Raw genomic sequence first — 22689 nt, 5'->3', positions numbered from 1 at the left:
TATATGATTTGCAAATATTTTCACCCAACCTGTGGCTTATGTTTTTATTTTCTTAATGTTGTCATTTGAAGCACAAAGTTTTTTAATTTTGTTGAAGATCAGTTTACAAATTTTTTTCCTTTATGGATTGTGCTTTTGATGTCATTCCTGAGAAATCTTTGCCTAATCTAAGGTCCCAAAGATTTTCTCCTGAGTTTTCTTGTATAATTTTGAGTATAGAATTCTGGATTGGAAATAATTTTACATTAATAATTTTGAAGGCCTTATTTTGCTTTCTTTTAATTTATATTGTTGATATTGAGGTGTATCTGATTCTTGATTGTTAAAAATCTTTTTTCTCCCCCTAGAAGCTTGTAAGATCTCCTCTTTGTCCCTAGTTGTGGCTGAAATTATCTACCAATTACTACTGATAAGGAAAATACGGTCCTTTTATCTTTTAATTTATTACCATTATAGACTCTTTTAATACATTTTCTTTATATTCCTAGAATAAATTTTAATTAGACATAGTGATTTTCCTTTTGGTATTTTGCTAGATTTTATGTGTGAATAGAAATATTTTGAATTTTTATTTCTTTTTAAAATACTGTCTTTACCAGATCTGAGTGATAAAGTTCTATGTGTTTTTTGAAACTACCTGTGGAGGTATTCTTTCTTTTTCTGGGGTCTAGTTAATGATAGGCATGATCTGTTCTTTAAAAATTTGAATTTAGATGTGAATCCATTTGATGCTGGTATCATTCTCAATGTTAGGCCCTTGACCGTCTTTGTATAGACCCTTCTGTGGTAGACCTTCAGTATTTTATGAAGTGATAGCTATTAAAAATCAAGGTTATTGAAGGTTGTTGATTATTTTATTCATTTCCTTTGTTACTTTTCTCTTTTTTCTTTCTCTTTTATTGGATCTGTTTTATTCAGAAAGAAATTCAAGGATGTCTTAGATATATAAAGTTTTCCATTGTAATTTATTAAAAAATAAGAGATTTTATTTTTTAGAGCAGTTTTAGTTTTACCAAAAAATTGGTGTTAAGTGCAGTGAGTTCCCATATACCCTTTACTCACTGTCCCCCACCCCCACCAGTTTCCCTTATTATCCACATCTTGTGTTAGAAAAGTATATTCGTGGCAGTTGATGAGCCAATACTGATACATTTTTCTTAGCTAAGGCCCATAGTTTACATTAGAGTTCACCCTGGATTGCACATTGTGTGGGTTGTGGTGTGTTTAATGACATGTGTCTCCATTATAGCATCATTATAGTTTCACTTCCCTCAAAATTCTTGCACCAAGACATCCTTGCATTTCTTTCCTTGCTCTCTCCCTCTTTCTTTCCTTTCTTTTTTCATTTTTCTTTTTCTGTTTCCCTTCTTCCTTCTTTTCCTTCCTCCCTCCATTTACCTGTCTTTCTGTCTTTCTTTTCTTCGTGGTGACTTTCAAACATATAAAAGTACTTAAAGATAGTGAGAGTAGGATGGTAAAGGCCCCGAATCCATGACCTCACTTCGTATTTACTTGGCCAGTATTGTTTCACGTGCGCCACCCTTTCCTTGCTTTTACCACTGATAGCTGGAATATTTTAACGTAAATCTTAGACACTGTATAATTTCATCCGTAACTACTTCAGTATACACCTCTGAGTCTTCCTTGCATTTCTAATGATGTTTACATGTTTATAAAATAATTTAGTATGTACAGCATAGGTTTACTGCTGTGTACCTTTTATCATTATATAGTATCTTTATCTTGTTAAGACTTTTAATCTTAAATTCAATCATGACCTGTATCATGTTGTATCTCTTGCTTCTTTTTGTTTTTATTTGCTTCTTATTTTATTTTAAAGTCTTCTTTATCACATTTTAATTGTGTTCTTTAAAAAAAACCCAATCTGATACTTTAGTGTGAAATTTGAGTCCTTCCAATTTTAAATACTTGATTTTATTTATTTCACCTTATATTTTATGATTAATATTCCATTTTTTTCAGTTTGCTGTTTGAGTTAAATTGCTAATTATTCCTATTGCTTCCCATTGATAAATTGGAGATTTTCTTGTCCTTTAAAATTGTATTTGTGTTCATCCTCCTATTCAGACACACATTTTCTCCATTAGTATTTGTGAAGATGATATAAATGGTTTCCTCAACTTTCGAGCATTAGATTCTCTGAGATAATTTCATGCTTCGAGGCTGTATTTTACTTTCCTTTGTAGTTTATCCCTTCTGTTTCCAAAGTCCTTTTTTATCTTCTATATACACACCCCCAGGCATGTCTCTCAATTACTGTAGCTTCTCTGCTTTCTCCTTTTTTGAGATTTCTGCCCTAGTTCATTTGTTTGCCTAGAAAATTTTTTCATCTAATTTCCTCAGCTGGAATATATGGATGATTGCTCTAAAATGCCCCATCCTCAAATATATTTCCTTGCCCTGAAAGGGGGATGATATTTTGATTGAATATAGGATTCTTGGGTTTCTGTTCAAGTCTTTTGTAGCTTATGCATCCTACTGTATTCTAGCTTCTAGTGTTAAGTCTGATGTTCTTGTTTCTCATCCATTGTGGGTAATGTATTCCTACTGTCTGAAAGGTGGCCCAACTTTCTCTTAAATACTGGAACTCAGGGATTTTGAAGTTTCCTCACATGCCTAGGTCTGTGTTTATATCCATCAGCTCTGCCTTTTACTCTGTGTGCTCTTTCAGTTGTGCAGGCTTAGGTGTTTTCTTCACTTCAGAGAAAGTCTTTTGTAAACTGTTCCCTTTCCTCATCTCCTGTTCTTTTTTCCATTTCTCCTTTTGTGACTCCTGTTGCTTGCAGGTTAGGTATTCCAGACAAGCCCCCTGGGGCTCATATCCTTTCCCTCGTGATTACTCTCATTTTGTTTTTGTGTTCTGTTTCTTGATATAATTTCTTTATGTTCCTCTTCAGGCTACTAATTCAGGTTCCAACAGGGATCATCTTCTCTTCTAAGTAATCAATTGAATTGCATAATTGGGAAATTATGTATTTTTATCTCAGAAAGTCTAATTGTGTATAAAGGTGTGTGTGCGCTGTATTGCTATTCCTGAGGTTTCTGAGTGCCCTTACTGTTTTTTAGATAAACTCCTTTTTCTGTCCCTCAGCTGTTCCATTTCACTTGGCATATGTGATGATTATTCTGAATGCTAATCCTTTCTCAGTGGGTACACCCGCTACTGTGTTTTACTGTGGTTGTTTTGGGTAATCAGTACTGAGTTCTGTTTGTTGTAATATACTAAGTGGCACTAGTCCTTCAAGTGGTTGAAGACAACAACCCTTTGTATTCCTGAGGACAGGAAGAGCTTATGTCTCCTAGCATTCTCCTCCTCTCATGGACAGAATCCAGCCAACATTTACTGACTATTTGGACTCTGTGACAAAGAGACCAGAGACTCTTCTAGACCCTTTACTGACTTTCTCGCCAGAGCCCTTGGATCCCTGCAGGCCGGGCTGTCTCCGTGACCTGTTCCTTTCACATTCTTCCCTGCAGTTCTCTGAAGCTAGTCTCTTAGTTTCACCCAGCCCATCAGAGAGAAGAGCTTAGTACCTGTTGCTGGCTGTCCCTTTGCCCCAGAGCTCAGTGCTCCATGCTCTGCTGCTAACTGGGGAAATAGAGACTGTGCCATGTTGGTATTGCCAGCTTCCCAAAGCAGAAATAATCTAACCTGGGTTATCTGGACTCTGTAATTAGCTTTAGGGGAATCTGTGGACCCTCTGAAATTAGATACACACTTTTCTAAGGAGAAATTCAGTGAGGTTCTAGACCATAAAATGGTTCGGAACAATTGTAGCTGACTAATGGGGAACTCATTTAATCATTGTTTTTGTTAGTTGCAAACATCCACTATTTTCACTTAGTACAAGTAAATCCTAGCCCTAATTCTTTCAAGCTCTATATCTATGAGTAAGTTCCTTAGCTTCTACATGCTTCATTTTCCTCATCTGTAAAGTGACAGTAATACAGCACTTGCTTTATAGGATTGTGAGCATTAAATGCATTAACGCATTTAAATGCTCAGAATAGTGTCTGGTTTATACTAAGCACTCATTCTTCTTCCTGACTGTGAGAATCTTACCAGTAATATTTTGCATGCTATGTTGGTAAAACATTGGTTAACATGTGTATTATTACTGTTGTCATTATAATTAATAAAGCCTGTCAGTAGTCATTTTTTTTCAGATGGCAAACTGAGCCACAAATTAATTAATAATAACATTCTCCTATTATTCTTTTGTCAGTTAACTGTAAAATTATTGTTAAAAATGAACAAACATAATTGAAATATTAACTTCTTTAAAAGAAACCTTTTCATCATAAGGGTGTTTATGTAAGAGTCTAGGAGGAAAATGGAGATGGAAATCTTTCTTCTAAAAATGAAGCTGATAAAAAAGCATTACGTTTATAAGCTGTTTCTGCTTAGGCCTTTGTGCTAAGATTAATATTACGACCCTGAATATACCTTTCCATTTTTTGTGTGTGTGTGTACATGTGTGTGTATGTATATAATCATTAATTTCCAAATCTAGGTAATTTTTATATTTTCATGTTTTGGAAAAGCAGCCTTTATACAGTCTACAAAAATCAGAAGAGCTAGATAAATCTCAAATAGAAAGGAATAAGGTCTTAAAGTTATTAAATGCTCAAATGTGGTTGGCTGGCTAATCCATATCTTTGAGAACAGAGAGCTAAATTGTTTCACTTTTGTTAGACCTTAGTCAGTGGCCTATCCTGATTGCTACAGTGAAGAAGGAATCTACTTTTGCTGTGGAAGAAAGAGTGCAGAACTGTTGAAATTCTGTGGAAGCCAGATACCCCCACATCCCATCAGAGATCCCATCAGAGATAATTCTGTACCATATGCAACCTTATTTTCCAGAAGGATTTTAGAAGCTCTTTTTTAGCATCTTGATTCTTATCCTTTGCTGTTTCATTTATTAAAAAGTTAAGAATTACTGCAGCCCAAAGTCTGGTTTCTGAGAATTGACTATAACTGAACAAATTACCATATTCTAATTTCAGAGCAATTTAAGATTTAAAAAATATTTGGGACTTTTCCATACTGAAAGAGTTTGAGCTTTTATGGAGTTAGGGTGTTTGACTGAAAAAATAATTGGTGGGAATAAGAGAAATTATAGGGAAATGGATTTGTAACTAATTTGTAAATTTCGATTCTTTTTTAAAAAATGTTAGTAGTGATTGTATTTTGTTTTATTTTTGTTTAATTTAATTTTATTTTATTTAACATTTTTTATTGAGTTATAGTCATTTTACAATGTTGTGTCAAATTCCAGTGTAGAGCACAATTTTTCAATCATACAAAAACATACATATATTCATTGTCACATATTTTTTTTTCCTGTGAGCTACCACAGGATCTTGTATGTATTACCCTGTGCTATACAGTGTAATTGTGTTTATCTATTCTGCATATGCCTGTCAGTATCTACAAATTTTGAAATCCCAGTCTGTCCCTTCCCACCCTCTGCCCCCTTGGCAACCACAAGTTTGTATTCTATGTCTATAGGTTGTTTTCTGTTTTACATTTATGTTCTTTTTTTTTTAGATTCCGCATATAAGTGATCTCATACGGTATTTTTCTTTTTCTTTCTGGCTTACTTCACTTAGAATGACATTCTCCAGGAACATCCATGTTGCTGCAGATGGCGTTATATTGTTGTTTTATGGCTGAATAGTATTCCATTGTATAAATATACCACAACTTCTTTATCCTGTCATCTGTTGATGGACATTTAGGCTATTTCCATGTCTTGGCTATTGTAAATGGTGCTGCTATGAACATTGGGGTGCAGGTGTCTTTTTGAAGTAAAATTCCTTCTGGATATATGTCCAGGAGTGGAATTCCTGGGTCATATAGTAAGTCTATTCCTAGTCTTGAGGAATCTCTATACTGTTTTACACAGTGGCTGCACCAAACTGCATCCCCATCAACAGTGTAGGAGGGTTCCCTTTTCTTCACAGCCTCTCCAGCATTTGTCATTTGTGGACTTTTGAATGATGGCCATTCTGGGTGGTGTGAAGTGATACCTCATTGTAGTTTTGATTTGCATTTCTCTGATAATTAGTGATATTGAGCATTTTTTCATGTGCCTATTGATCATTTGTATGTCTTCCTTGGAGAATTGCTTGTTTAGGTCTTCTTCCCATTTTTGGATTGGGTTGTTTTTTTTTTTCTTATTAAGTCTTATGAGCTGCTTATGTATTCTGGAGATCAAGCCTTTGTCACTTTCATCATTTGCAAAAATTTTCTCCCATTCTGTAGGTTGTCGTTTTGTTTTACTTATGGTTTCCTTTGCTGTGCAGAAGCTTGTAAGTTTAATTAGGTCCCATTTGTTTATTCTTGCTTTTATGTCTATTGCTTGGGTAGACTGCCCTAGGAGAACATTTTTGAGATGTATGTGAGATAATGTTTTGCCTGTATTTTCTTCTAGGAGGTTTATTGTATCTTGTCTTATGTTTAAATCTTTGATCCATTTTGAGTTTATTTTTGTGTGTGGTGTAAGGGAGTGTTCTAGCTTCACTGATTTACATGCTGTTGTCCAGTTTTCCCAACACCATTTGCTGAAGAGACTGTCTTTATTCCATTGTATATTCTTGCCTCCTTTGTCAAAGATTAGTTGACCAAAAGTTTGTGGGTTCATTTCCGGACTCTCTATTCTGCTCCATTGGTCCATATGTCTGTTTTTGTACCTATACCATGCTGTCTTGATTACTGTAGCTCTATGGTATTGTCTGAAGTCTGGGAGAGTTATTCCTCCAGCCTCTTTCTTTTTCTTCAGCAATGTTTTGGCAATTCTAGGTCTTTTGTAAAATTTCATTCTTGCCAGAAGGAATGTTTTAGATCTGGACAGAAGTTGACCTTCTGATTATATTTGAAGTCATAGAGGCCAGAACTCTCAGACTGGCTAGAGGAAACCAGAACTGGGATGTTCTGTAGTATTTGAAGTCAGTCTCCTGGGAAACTGAGAATACAAAGAAGCATATATTATATTCTCCCTTAAAATTTATTGAGTTCTACTGGAAAGTTGAAGGAAAGACGTTTTTGTTATATAGATGTGAATAGGTAAATAGGTAAACTTACCAGGCATTTTTAGTTAGGTTTTTATTTTAAAGTATTTTGTAAACTATTTCGGTGTCTTTTTGTTCTGGATCCTTATCTACATTTTAATTTTCCAAATTCGTTCTTTTGTTAGTTTTCTAGGGCTACCATACCACAGACTAGTGTCTTAAACACCATTTATTTTCTTCAGACAGAAGTCTAAAATCAAGGTGTCGGCAGGACTGGTTTCTTCTGGAGGCCTCTCTTTGACCTACAGATGGATGTCTTCTTATGTCTTCACATGGTCTTTCTTCTGTGCTGTGGTGCTGTGTGTTGTCTGTGTCCTAATCTCTTCATGTAAGGACATCAGTCATGTTGGATTAGGGCCCACCCTAATGACCTCATTTTAACTTTATTACCTCTTTAAAGACCCTCTCTCCAAACATAATCATATTCTGAGATGCTAGGGGTTAGGACTTAAACATATGAATTGGGATAGGGGATACATTTCAGCCCCTAACAGTTCTCTTATCCTTTCTTCATCTGATTATTTGTGTTGGGTTCAACAGGGAAGCTCAATAATAGAATCTGTTCGGTTTTCACTGCCACTCTTGAATATAGCCATTATTTTCAAGGTGAGTTTACAGGAATGATGTGTTGGGGCCTATTTCGCAACATGCTTTTTTATCTTTGAGTCCTGTGGATCAAAATCTATTACCTTTAGATCTTTGTTTTGAAGTCCTGTATTCTCGGGAGGTAGGGCTTCAGAATTTTAATAGGTATATGTTAGGTTCTGTTCTGGACAAAGAATTTTTCTGAACTGAAAGAGCAAAACCAAAAATAATGACATCAGTTATCCTTTCAGGCCAGAATTACAACAAATGAAAAAGGTAGAGACCTATTATGCCAAGTACCATTATGGAACTCAATTTTATATAACAGGACAATTTCCTCATATTTCAACAAGTAATCACACCTATACTCTTTGCTGAGTTGAATCAAACAAGCTCTGCTTACAAAAGATAGTTTTCACAAACCAAAGTTGTAGTACCTGTCAGTTTAGACTAGTATTTAACAAAGAAGTTACTTTAAATTCGCGTTAATTTAAAATAATGTTATTTGAATATTAGAAAATTCTTAATATTTACTTACTTTATACCTCCCTTGAGTATCTCAAGTGCCTTTTCTGTAAAATGGCAATGGAATAGGGAACAATAGTGGATATGGAGGGAGTTTGTAAATTCCAGTGCCACACAGATGTTAGTTACGGGTCTTTTACTTTTAGGGATAGCTTCTGCTTTGACTAAGCAGTTGGGTCTCCGCTTACTAACCTGGCAAACAATTACAACCGAATATCCCTCCATTCAAGGAACTTTGAATACTTTTCATTCACCCTCCTTCTCTGTAATGGCCAACTTAACACATATTTCATTGATCTGACTTCTCTCCATTGCTTGTTGGGACTTTGTCCTCTTTTAAACATCCCTCAGTGTTAAGTTTCATTTGAGGCTAACTTCAGTATGTAATTAAAGTTTGCCTGAATCTTGTTCCCCTTGAGGAATATTTGTCTGTTACCTAATTAACCATTCTCAAATCTTTGGAATTATTAGGTAATCAACACAATAAAGTATTTAAAAGTTTAAGTCTGAGAAAACATATTGAACAAATTAACTCCTGTTATTTTTATTTAGCACAGTGAGTGGATTCTGACTGAAGAGAAAATAATGTTGAACAAGTCAGATATCTTTATTTTAATAATGTTTCATAATATAATAACAAAAACTGCAGTGACAATGCTTTAATTTTTATTAACTTTTCTTTTGAAATCATTTCAGATGTCCAGAAAAATTGCAAAATTTTGCAAAGAATTTTGAAACACCCTTTACTAACATTTACATTTGCTTTATTCTTATATTTGTATCTGTGTCTTTATTTCACTGTATTTGTCTTCTTTACCTGAAACATTTCAGAGTAAATTGCAGGCCTGGTGCCCCTTTACCCCTAAATATGTATTTCCTAAAAAGAAGAAAATTCTTTTACACTAGGAAAACACCATTATCATAATCAGAATATTTAGCAAGGATATATTACCATCATCCAATCTACAGAGCGTATTGTCCACTAGTGTCTTTAATAGTAAAATTAAAAATTTTTCTGGTTTAGGATCCTATGTTACATTTACTTGTAATATCTCTTTAGTCTCTTTCCATCTGGAATAGTTCCTTAGTCTTTTTTTGTCAGCTAATCTTTACTTTTTTTTTTTTATGAACACAGGCCATTTATTTTATAGAGTGTCCCTCATTTTGCATCTGTCAGTTTTCTTATGATTATATTCTGGCTTTGCATTTTTGGCAGGGATACTACAGAAATGCTTTTATTCTTCTGTGAGTACCATATAGGAGACATGCATATCCCATTACTAGTGGTGTTTTGGTTTGGTTAAGGTGACATGGCTACTAGCATTTCCCCACAGTAGTGTCACTATTTCTCCCCTTGTCATTAATGAAGATATCTTATAGGGAGATATTTTGAGACTCGGGAAATACCTCATTTTTCCTTCACAGTTTTAGATACAGCCTTTTTTGTATTTAATGAAGGATAGGGCTAAAGTTTACACTGGCAGTGGCAGAATACATGATTATAACTTTTAGAATCATTAAGGTTGGTAATGACAACACAATGCCAGAAAGGTTTAGCTTTTCTAAATTTATTACTACTAATATTTTATACATTAAGAACTCAGAGGTGAAGCAAAACCTAGTTTACCTCACCATTGTATTTGATAAGGTCAGTTATTTATTTTGGGGGGAAATATATTTGAAGCGACAGATTAGTATGAGGGAGTGGCAAGAGGCCTAGACACAAACACTGGTGCTGGTGACATTTTGATGGTGACCAAGAAGACAAAACTAAATTACAATATCAAATAAATATATATAAGATAGATTAACAACAAGGTCCTACTGTATAGCACAGGAACTATATCCAATATTTTATAACAACTTACAATGAGAAAGACTGTGTATGTATGACTGAATCACTTTGCTGTATATCAGAAACTAACACAACATTGTAAATGAACTTTACTTTAATAAAAAAATATCAAATAGAGCTATAAAAAGCTAGCTGTTTGTGACCATCTAATGTAGGCATATAGAAGTACACACACTCATTCTAGATCTTAAGTGTGATTATGTACCATTACATGACGTTTGATGATTATAGTTGTTTGTACCTTGTTGAACAAAAGATTCATGGTGAGATAGAAGCATTGCCAGCACAAACTGATCTCTAAGCAACTGATAGACCCTGCAGAGTGGCACTCACTTGATGAATACATCCCAATCAATAATTTGCCTTTGAGATTCAGAAATTCTTACTTGGTAGGGCTTCCTCTTTTTTTGACTTTGTGTGTGTGTGCGTGTGTGTATACACATAGGCTTTTTTTTTTTTTCCTTTTCCCTCTTTTTTTTTTTTGCTAGGTATTTTGCTGACTAAATCACAAGATTTATATACTAGAATGTCGATATATTAATCTCTAAATGTATAATCATACTACCTGGTGGATTCCTCATTCATATTTCCTTGGAGCTGGCACCCATTTCTGTTGGGTAAGAAAATTATGTATATAGACAGGTTCTCAAAATTTTGTTTGGTAAGAATAGAGTCACAAGGGAATTGAGTTTTGTGTTCTGAATGTTTAAGGCTTTGTTTCTAAATGTGTGTTCTTTGGAATTGTCAATCCATAAAGATACTCTGCAAAAGAAGGGGGTGTGTGGTTAGATAAGTGCTGTACAGTACCCTCTCAGAGTGTCCTGCGGCATAGCCATCGATTAATGAGCCGTGGAGTCTTTCTTTAAAAGAAAAAAAAAAAGCAACCTGTTTAACTTAGATTAACTCAGTGTTTCCCAAATAGAAATGACTCAGAAACCTTTGCCCCCACCACCCTAATAGCCCTCAGAATAGATGTTTATTAGCATCAGACTTTTATAGGTCGTTTTTTCTTCTGAGTTGGGCAAGGTGAACTAGTTGGCTCCCCAGATGCCAATCTTTGAGTCTTTTTTTCTTTTTATAACCTTTTGTTCCAGTTAGCCACCTTTAGTTGCCATTGATCTTACCTCTGTCCCTTCCTTTCTCCTTTCCTTACTGTTTTATTTTTTTGAAGATATTTTTTAAATGTTTGTTGAATTATATTTTGGCCTGGGAGCCACTTTATCTCTTTGTATAGCTCTGTTCTTCTCTCTTAAGTAACGAGTTTAACTTATAGAGGGAAACGATCCCTAAATTCTCAGAGATGGGGGACATACATGGTTGCTGAAGCATTGTTACTCCTACATCACTTATCCTGATGATAATAATAGTACAGGGTCTAAAGGAAACGTCTCACATATCCTGTTGAATAACTTTGGAATTCTCTTAAAAGGTGCTTAGAAAGACGTCTTCCAAAAAATGTTTAAAATTACAAGTTTTGCTGAAAAAAAGACATGTCTATTACCTGAAAAATTCAGGCATATTAGACTATTTTGTGTACTTCGGCAGTAGTTGAACTTAAGTGGATATTTAAAAAAATTTTGTAATGAATGATTTTACCTTTAGCAGCTAGTTATTATTTTAGTTAGCCATTTATTTTATTTTGAAATACTTGTAGCTCACTAATTCAGACTGTAAAATATTTTGTTATATTTCTGTTATATAACTCAGTTGGGTTAAAGTGGGTTTACTTTTAGATTCTATTCAGTATGGGTCTAATGAACTTTTTTTCTATACAGTTATAGCGAGGTCTTCTAAGGTGAAACAGAGCCTTATTATGAATTTGGATCTTTAGACTTTCATTAATAATATGTTTTATAAAAGACAACAGCACATAATTATATAGTTATTTCTATTTACTACATGCTTTCATATGCATTTTTCCATGAGGAAGAACAGGAAGATCATATTGCCTGTGGAGTGATGTAAATCCCAACCCTATCTTTACCACTTATGAAGGGTGTGACTCTGAATTTGCTACTCATTCATTCATTCAATACATATTTATTTGCCTTATATATAGTATGTACTTTCCTGGGCACCAGACATAGAAGAATGAAATTAAATAATTCACTGAGCTTTTAAAATCGTTTTCTCACTTAACAGAGGCATGTGGATAGTATTAATATAAAGCCCTTGGCGCATAGTAGGTTCAGGAATGGAGTGGTAGGATGCTTTCTCACAGGAAATTTGTTTCTAGCAATAATAGAGAGGCTTTACTTTTGTTCCTTTCTTATTATATTTATCATATAGAATCTTGTTTCTCTCAAAACCATAATTTGCTTTAAAAAATATATATTCTCACTATCTAGTAAGATCTTTATTTAGTGTCACATTTATTTTACAAAGGGTAGATGCTTATTTTAGTGATGATTTGTCATTAAAATTATGTCAAAATGTCTTAAAATGTTGTTGAAACTGTAAACAAACTCATAACACACACAGAGCTAATTATGGATGCCATCTGTTTATTTTTACAAGGCTTTTTTTTAAAGACCATGGCATTGTCTGCTTATGATAAGCTTCAAGATTATTATAATGACTAAGTCCTGTCCTTCAATTAGTGTAGTTGGAGATGGGAAGACAATTCGTTTGTTCATTGACCTTTTCCCGTGTCAGAGTGTATGAAATATGACATGTCATGATAAAGAAACTATTGTGAAGTGCATTTAGAACATGCTTAATTTTTACAAGAAAAGAAATTGGTATCAAAGAAGCAGATGTGGCCAAAGTTTCATTTAAATTTTCAAAACTTATTCAAGATTTTAGATGAAAGACAGATTATCTGCTCTTTACGAGTGCCATACATGGCTTTATTTTAGCTCAGTTAAGTTTGGGCACTTGTAAGCAGTTGATCAAATTTATAATGATGTGCATGTCTGTTAGTCTCCCTATATGTCTGTGCATGTTTTTGTACATGTGTATCCCATGTGTTAGTGTGGAAGGCCAGGGATCCCCATGACTGCTTCATCCAAAGTAGTTATCAGCAATTTGCTGAGAGAGCAGAGTGATTTCACTGGCTCAGTTTTGCTATTGTGTATGCTAAGCACTCCCCACGTAAGTCTGGAGGGAAAACAACCTGCAGGATCCATCTGCTCCTTTCTGCTACACTGCATTGATGTAAGAGTACGCTAATCTGGTTGCTTGTCAGGACAGGTTAGTGAAAGCATGCAAGTGGGTGAGACTCAGGCTGGACTAGTGCTTTGGAAAATCATAAGCTGCCTCTATAGATGCCATGCTAAGTGTAGCAGAATAGGTTGATTATCAGCCACATTGGGGATTGCAGCTAAATATGTAATTTTCAGTTGAGAATTAGTTTCAAAATGAAAAGTGTAAAGTTATGCTGGACCACATCTTATTAAAAACTGGGAAGAATAATACAGGTAGTTTACAAATACTTTTTGGGTGTTAGTTCTTATCCACCTTTGTACTATATTGTGTTGATTGTTTAATTTTATTCCCTTAGGTAGCTTTTAAGTCAAATATGATTAAATATTATGTATAATTAACCTCATTTTGCCCAGAAATTGTTGACATTGTTCTGGCTTATTTCTATTTATTTACCTTTTCCTACACCTGGTGACTGGCATGTTTTGGCCTTGCAGGTTGAGCATCCTGTCACAGAATGCATTACTGGCCTGGACCTAGTCCAAGAAATGATCCGCGTTGCCAAGGGTTACCCTCTCAGGCACAAACAAGCTGATATTCCCATCAACGGCTGGGCAGTTGAATGTCGGGTTTATGCTGAGGTAAAACGAATAATATTGGGAGGAAGGATGGTAGTCATGTCCCGAGTTATGGGACCACATATAGCTAAACAACATGGTAAAGTTAGGGTTTTATAACCTGTGTCAAGTATTTGATTATATAATTCAGAATTGAACCAGAAAAAAAGGTTAGATCATTTTGACATAACTCAAAATAATTTTAAAGGATTGAGTTTAATTAATTTTCATCTGTCTTTTATGGATGAAGAAATAGCTACTAATCAGTTTAAGGGGCAACAAAGCATTAGTTAAATATTCTTGTGCTTGAAAAAATGGACCATGTTTTTTATTTCGTTTGCTTCTTTTCAAACCACAATTGAAGTAAACAGAAGCATTTATTTTTCTCTCTGTGTGTGTGTGTGTGTGTGTGTGTGTGTTTGTGTTTTTAAAGAGTTACCCTGGGTGCACAACAGTTGTTAATTCAATGTTTACTTAAAGTTTTTCTGATAGGTTTTTTTTTTCCCCTAATAATTTTATCTCTTATGATTATGTGGAAGTAACAACTAAAATTTAAATTGCAGAGCTTTAATTCATAATTTTAATTATGGATTTTACTCATAATCTATTAGTTCAATACTTTTATGTTATTTCATAACTATGCTAATCAGATAATAAAGGAGTCACCATCTTAAAATGCTTTTTTCAAATGATTAAAACAAAAATCCAAGGAAACATTTTTGCCATCTTTTACTTTTAGACCTAAAAACCTGTCTGTAAAATAAAAAGCAGGTTAGCAGTATCTGGGTTTAAGAACTCTGGAAGTTGTTTTGAAATGTTTTTAAGGATCTTGAGAAATATATTTTGACTTGGTTATTATTCTTGTTTTTTATTATATTTTAAGTGATATTCTTTTCTTCCCTATTGTTAGGCCACTGAACTTATTTAATATTTATTCTGATGATCTAACGTATTTACAAATAGAGCACATATCTAATAGCACATGCATAATTACTTTTCAGGTCTTTATTTGAAGAACCAGAACTCAAATTTTACCGTATGTAAGCTGTTCTGAGAGTAAGAAAAACAAATATCTTTAGTGCACTACATTTGTTGTTCTGAACTTTAGTATGTTTTGATGTAGCACTTAGGTTATTTTATTTTTGCCAAAGGCATTCTAAGAAGATTTATAGAAAGTTGGAATTTTACCAATTTCAATAAAGTATGATCAAGGTCAAGCTAAATTCTGCTTACAGTTCTGTTTGATTTTTAAATACACTTCTAAATTGTCTAAAGTGAGGATAAGACAATAGTATTCTGAAATCTGTGATTGGTAAATACTGATGTTGAAAATTGACCTATAAATGCTTCTTCCTTGTATAAATATTTAACCTCACTTGTGCTGATTTATATTTCAAAGACTGTGCTTCCTTTCCTTTGAACTTTCAGGACCCCTACAAGTCTTTTGGTTTACCGTCGGTTGGGAGATTGTCTCAGTACCAAGAACCAATACATCTACCTGGTGTAAGTCATTAAGCTGTAATACCAAGTGAGGGGTTAAAATCGTGATTTATGTCATACTTTTATGTTAAAGTATGTCAACACCAAAGAGTGTAAATTGAAGGACAAGTGAAATTCATTGGGAATTGTAGTTTTTTTGTTTTTTTGTTTTTTAATTTTGTGCTTTATGATGTGCAGGAAAGCCAAAATTCACTTAACAGGGGATGTCTGGAGACATCTGACTTCTAAACAAATGATAGTTTACAGTGATTGGAATTCTTTTGAAAATTGTAATGAAAAAGATCATGGAATCCTAAGAATGGGAAATGGCTTTTTTGTGTCACAATTTAATCTTTTCAATAGATCGAATCCAGCTTCCCTGTATAGTTAGATGTCAAGAAATTCAAGCACGAAATCAGCTCGTTAATGGAAATGGATGAAAGAAAGTAAAGTGTGCTTCATTCTGAGTGTCAAGGACTTTGAGAAGTACATATTGTGTATACCAGTTAAAGAAAAGTGATCATTGCCCACTTTATGTATACTTCTTCCATATTTAATAGCTGTTCTTTAAATAGTTTTTGTTGCATTAAAAAGAATGAGGACATACCCTTTCTCCTAATCAAGGTATTAAGTGCATATGTATATGACATTATGTTAGCTGGTGGATGACAAGGCTGTACCATCTGTGAATATGATTATTCAGTTTGATTACTGGCATGAAGATGGTGAAAGATTACAGGAAGAATTCTAAATTTGAAGTTGTTATTGGATATATGATTTATTTCACTTTTTAAATTGTTTTTGCCCATGTGCTTTCTAAAGGGACTTGACCCTTTCTAGGCTCGGAGACTCCATGCTGTGTTCAAAGCCTGAAGGCAGAAAAAAAATTGTAAAGATTTAACAGGCATTATGTGACTTTAAATAGCAGATGAGAAAGCAAGTATCATAGGGACATATCTAAACATTTTTTTAATCAAACAAAAAAGTATTAAATAAGAATTCATAATGATTACTCTAGTTGTTAGAAGTTTTCACCATGTTGTGAGAGCTAACAGGATGTCAAACATTTTGCCCTTGCAAGTTTTTGCAATTTGCAATTTTCAAACGTGAGACCTGTTGAAAGTACAAGTGATAATGGACAAACCATACCCCCTACAGTCTTTGTCCCACCAAATCTTTCTTCAATTAATGCTGCAGCAGGAGTTTTATGTAATAACATTTGCAGTTGTGAGCCATCCATAGAAAGAAAAAACAATTAAAATGCCTTAAATGTTCTGCTTACTGCTGTTATTTGCTTGTGTGAATGTTGCATGTCAGCTAAATGGACCAAGGAATAGATAAAGTGATTGGGTGCGGGAGAGTGCACACTAAGCTCTGTCTATCATTATTGCTGGGAGCAATCAAATTGATGTCAGCAGGACAGTAGATGCGTTGACAGCTGTAATTATGTATCTCCATGGTGATCACTTTTGGCCTGTCATGGAGGCCCATGAGTCCCCTCCCTTGGAAGCATTTAATCAGATTGGGCTGTCACTTGTCAGGTAGACATGGCGGGCTGGGAGTTGTGCAGAGCGGGAGAGGTGAAAGGAGAGTGAAGGGTGGGAGATGGCTGATAGTTTCACAGGATCCACTGTTGGTACAGAAGAAAGACATTTAAATTACGCCCGAGGTTTCTGGGCAGTGGTTTGAGACTCCCACGCAGGTGCTTGGGTGGTAGTAGTAGTTTTTCTTCTTTGCCTTCTTAAACTAGATCAGGCAGTTTTAACTCAGGAAATCCTTTGCAGCTCTTAACTTTTTTGGTCGTGAGAATACATACTACAGAGTTAACTTATGGTTTGTACTTTTTGCATTCTTCTTTAAGCCTCCTATTTGCTTCTATGGCAAAGGTGAAGATTTTCTTTTTATTTGATCACTATATTTTGTAAATTTGTTATTTTCAGACCGCAATTTGTTCTGCTCAAAAATTTGGTTACAGTGCCATTTGACTTTCTGAGCTAAAGCTAAAATATGTTTTTTGGTATAGCCTTTGTTTCCATGGAGGAATGGAGACTTAATTTAAATTTTAATTCATTGTTAGGAATTTTATTAAAAGCTGATTAGTATTTGGAAAAAGCTGCATAAACAATAAATTATAAGTCAGAGTTTTCATGCTTACAGTTTTAATTTGGAAATACTGATTTTCTTATACAAAGATACGTTTTGATTAAATATAATACATCTTTAGTTCACCACATGTACTTAAAATTAAAATGACACAATACTTTTAGTAAATAACAAACACATAGTTTTATCTTAGAGGCCTAGGTAACAACTTTTAACATGGTGTTATTCAAGTTAACTAAAATTTTAAGTTACGAACTAAAATTTTAAGAATGTAATAAATACTCTTTATTGTTATTTTACCAATGGGTTGAACATGAAAGCTCCACGCTAGCTTTGTAGCAGTTTATGTACCAAATGGTAGGATATGTTTAAAATCAAAAGTTTTAGAACTTGTACCAATCTCAATTTTAAACACAACTTTAGCAATCATGCTATGGTTTTAAATAATACATGGTGGTGAAATTAGTTCTTTAACTTTTTGCTACTGAAATTAAGAAAATGCAAGTTCAGAGATTTCTTTTCTGTTATGTAATTTGATTACCAGTTGCCATTTTGGGGCTGTTTAGATATGGTGAGGAGTAGACTGTGATATTGCTTTCACAGCTCTCCCATTAATTCTTTTCTAGCTTTTATGAACACTGTGAATTTCATAGAACTTTAGCTTATGTCCTGAAGTATCTTTTCAGAAAATAGAAAGCCAAATACATGTTTTAAGTGTGCTGAATGACTTTCATTTAGAGTGAAGATTTCCATGTGTGAATGTGAATGCAAATATAAATAATCTGTATTTTTGCTTTATTTTTTGCTGTATTTGCAGCAGTGCAGAAATAAAAGCACTCTAGGCATGTGATAATGTTGTCTTCTGAAACATTACAAAAAGAATAATAATAGTATGATTTTTTTTTTAAAGAGGTTGAAAACTATGGTTTATCTTTTGATGTCACCATATAATAAAGCCATCACCAAACCCTCATGTGGATATCCTAGACAAGAGGTTCTACATGTGGTCCCTTGATAATTGCCTAAATTAAAATATTAAGGCCTAGCAACCGCTGTGTGACCTTTCCCGCCTTGCTGCAGACAGATGAGCCGCTGTTCAGTGGGAAGGCGTCTTCCCACAGGTGAGGAGCTCCGCGAGCTTCTGCTCTTTTCTTCCCACCCCTTTACCGTGTTGGGCATCAAAGCCCTGCTGTTCTGGCTGCTTCCATTGAATTTCTATGTCCTCAAGACCCCCAGGACGTGCTTGACTGTCTTAACTATTTTGATTAGCTTTTGAGTACTTCAGATTCCAAAGCTTAAGACAATAATTTAATAAATATTTCTTAGTCAGCAACTGCTCATTTTAAAGTTTTACATGGCTAACCTCTGTGCCTTCCTGCTGGTATCAAACTGGGAGATGAAAACAAGAATCAGCGATGTACTAACTAACTTGTTGGCTGGTTAACAGCAATCAGGCTCTTCAAAAGAATATTTTGAACTTGTGCTATTTTTTTTCCCCATGAAAATCGCAAAATCAGAAATCTAATTGGGGCCTCTGTCCTTACAAAGCAAAGACATGTGAAAAGCTGTGTAAACATTAACATCTCTGGGGAATAACAGTAACTGAAAAAAAAAAAAGCGTTTTACAGTTGAGAGGGTGAGGCAAAAAAGGAAAGTGTTACAGACATGAAAGCCACAGGACCAGCGTTCCTATGGCGCTGATGAGCAGAGTTCCTGAGTCCTGCTGCATGGCTTGACTGGGGTCGGCACTGGAACTCTTGGAAGAGTCCAGTGGGGAGTGTGATTAGAAGGGGCATTGTTCATGCTCTGCTTCAGTGGGAAGATACCATCAAATAGCTACAAACACATCCTGGGATAGTGATGTATAAAATATATTTTTCTCTCTTATTTCCTCCGTTTAGTAGGAGAACAAAAAATGTATGTTGTACTATGTAATAACAGATTAAGATAATTTGGTCCCTCTGTATTTTTAGATTGTTTTTCTGCTTCTGGAAAGCTGAAATGTTATTTGAGATTGAAATTATCTATCTGCTTCATGGAAATTAAATTTGTTGTTGCAAAGATTGCTGCACAATATGAAGTTACTTTCATTTTTTTCTTTCTTTCTCCCAGGTCCGGGTTGACAGCGGCATCCAACCAGGAAGCGATATTAGCATTTATTATGATCCAATGATTTCAAAAGTTAGTTTGATTTCCTAACGGTTCTTTCAGTTTTCTTCTGAAAAGACAATGGACATATTTAATTTAAAAAGTCTGAAATAGTGCCTTTATCTAAATCATGTACTACCGTTAAACAAATAATTATGGCCACTCTTGGAAAAGTGAATGCTGGGTAGCTTTTCCTTTCTCTTAAGAGAGAAGTGTCAACGTCATGTTAGTGGGCAACACTCCCTCCTCCCCAGTCTAATCAAACCAACACCCCAACCCCTACAGTAACAGATTTATCTCACCAGTGGCACCAGCCCAGCCCATTGCAGTGAGAAGGAATTAAATTGTTTTTTTGGCCGTTCATAAATGTTGCCTGAGATGAGAGTGTAATGGCAGGTGACGTCTAGGAGCTGAGATGATAGGCTGTGTTTGTTAGAGTACTTTTCACTCTTTCTCTTCAGTTTTTACGAATCACTATTTACCTAGATTTAATGTAATTAAATCTTATGGAAGACTGTAAGATGTCTGCTTGCCCACTTGCCTTCTTGAAATTTGACTTTCCAGAATAAATTAACAACTCTACTTAAAATTTTAGATCTTTTAAAATTTTAGAATCTTATAAAATATAAAATTCTGATTGTAGTAGTTGAAGCTGGACTTTATTTGGAATATCCTATTTTCTCTAGAGTGATAGACCTGTATTGAGGGATGATTTCTTTACTAAAAACCTCATTTCTTAAGGTAGTTGTCTTCCAAGTGCAATTTGTATGTAGTTGCAGTAAACAAAATATTTTTTATTTTTCTTTTTCACCTACATTTTTACACTAATATTGTTAAAGTGGACTTTAGGTATTTTGTTTGTTAGAGAAACACTATTTAATTAAAAGATAAAAAACATATAAAATATTATAGATATTTGGTTCCATCTTTAGATGAATACATTTTTGTTAAAAAAAATTATTTCCTACAAAATAATTTTCAACCTGGCTTCATATTGAAGAGCTAATAAAATGTAGTAAAAAAAAAAAATTGCAAACTGTAGATTGACTAATGCAATAGCCATAAAAATACTTTATGAATAGTTAAGTTCTTATTTTATTGCTAATTTGTGTAAGATCTAATACATATCAATAGGCACAGAATCATATAGAATAGTAAGACCTTTCTGGGGTTTGTTTGTTTGTTTGTTTGTTTTATACAGGAACCTTTTACTTCTCTGCTATGTTATTTGTAAAAGTTAGCTATTCAGGGTGTCAAACTTGGAAACCACAGAAAAATAGCGAGAGAAAAAACAAATCTTGCCTAATCCTTTGCTATCCCAGATGTTTATATGCCATTCCAGATGTTCACATTTTGATATCTTTCCTTTAAAAATTTTTTATGCTTATTTTTGTTACATTTTGGTTTATCTTAAATAACTCTTTTCTGCGATAGTGAAACCTAGGAGAAAAATCTGAAATAGCTTGATTCTAATATTTGTTTACTTTAAAAAATCTTAATTGACATACTTTGTACTAAAAACTGAACCACTGTGAAATTTCAAAAGATATTCTGGAAATCTGCTATGAAATATTTTAATTTTTACTAAGATGAAATGTCTGATTTATAGATAGGTCAGTTTATATCAATATAAATTTTTTTGTTTGCTTGTTTGCTTTTAGCTAATCACATATGGTTCTGATAGAACGGAAGCACTGAAGAGAATGGAAGATGCACTGGATAATTACGTTATTCGAGGTAAAAACAAACGTTTGAGACCATGTCATTATACAAGAAGTCCAGTTCTAGAAAACAGCAAAGATTTATTAATTAGAGAATTCGATGGAACATTTACTTATAAGTTTAAATAGACATAGAGCAGCTTGAATTAATTAAACTGACATAATTAAGAATAGGTATTTCATTTTCTTTAGCAATCCTGTACTTTATGTATACATCTGAAATTAGGTTATTTAATTAAATTAATGATTTACGACCTTTCCTAGATGAGCATTTCATATTTTATAGACACGTATTCTGTGTAAAATGCTTCTTCATTCTGGCATCTTTTATTGGCTAGTGCAGTTTAACAGCAAATTTGCTGTATTAATGTCTTTATTTTTTGGCTTGTATTGTTTTGAAATTTGAAACTTGAAAATGTATGGAGATTTAAAACATGTGACCTACAATTTGACTACTTTGAGAGTAGAGAGGATAGCTCTTTGCTTCTATGAATTAGAACAAATTATAAAGTATTTTCTAGCAAATGCAATTGTTACCTCATATACATACAGGATAGTTTTAATGTGTAACAAAGCGTGAGCCTACAAGTCTTTAGGATATGTAGTAGTAACTGTTATTAGGAGCAGCCATTACATTTAAATAATTAAAGCAAAGTTATACTTAACTCCCCTTAAGGAGTAAGTTACAGTATCAATTTTATTAGCAATTTTTCATTAGTAATGAAAAGATCATTTTACTTTAGCCCAACATAAATTATCATCAGCTTCAGAATAATGGATTTTAATATCAAATTTAAAGTGTGAAATATAAGTTAATTTTGAATTATGAAAGAATAGTGTGGGGCTAAGAACATTCTGTAAGAAAGACTGGCTGTACAGTTTGGCTTTTTTCTGATGGCTCACTAAATTTAACAGTGAGGTCAGGAGGCTTGATTTTGGAGGCTGAGGTGTAGTATGGTGGGGGAGTCTGACTACACAGCCTGCCTCCGTCCCATACGGAGCTTTTGTGCAATTTCAAAAAGCCTCCCTTTGAGTGGACACAGCCTACAGGTCATAAGTCTTGACAAGCGACTGCAGCTTTGTGTGAGTTAGAAAACATTCTGTGTTCTCTGGGTATACCCAGCCCTGAGACAGGGAGCCCAGCTTAGTGACGGAGCATGGCACAGCCTTGTTTGCCCCTTTGGCCAAGTGCCTTTGTGCAGCGAGCAGTTTGTGTAGCTGTACAGTAGTGGCTTAGGGCAGTTTCATGACTCTGTTTTTATACATCTGTCTTGCCCTGCTGATTTTCATCTGTTGGCAGGTAAGTCATGCAAGTCACTCTTTCTCGTGCTTTCTCTTCCAGCTTTGTTAGATCAGGAGATCTTTCTTTCCTCCCTTCCCTTCTATTGTCACCCTCTTTTCTTCCCATTTAACTAGT

The 22689-nt window shown here is 34.3% G+C and overlaps 1 protein-coding gene across 4 annotated transcripts in view; it reads left to right on the top strand.

Moving 5' to 3' along the window:
* The window catches only part of PCCA (propionyl-CoA carboxylase subunit alpha), a 331849-nt gene that overhangs the window by 144234 nt on the left and 164926 nt on the right, over positions 1-22689 (top strand). For all 4 annotated transcript variants that reach the window (XM_031466271.2, XM_010986054.3, XM_031466270.2 and 1 more), the window contains exons 13-16: positions 13702-13845; positions 15250-15324; positions 19516-19584; positions 21213-21288. In XM_031466271.2, coding sequence (XP_031322131.2) covers positions 13702-13845; positions 15250-15324; positions 19516-19584; positions 21213-21288 — 364 coding nt within the window. The remainder of the gene's footprint in view (positions 1-13701; positions 13846-15249; positions 15325-19515; positions 19585-21212; positions 21289-22689) is intronic.

Source organism: Camelus dromedarius, chromosome 13, assembly GCF_036321535.1.
Source record: "Camelus dromedarius isolate mCamDro1 chromosome 13, mCamDro1.pat, whole genome shotgun sequence".
NCBI lineage: Eukaryota > Metazoa > Chordata > Mammalia > Artiodactyla > Camelidae > Camelus > Camelus dromedarius.
The sequence above is the reverse complement of the archived record's forward strand: the minus strand, read 5'-3'. Positions and strand labels throughout refer to the sequence as shown.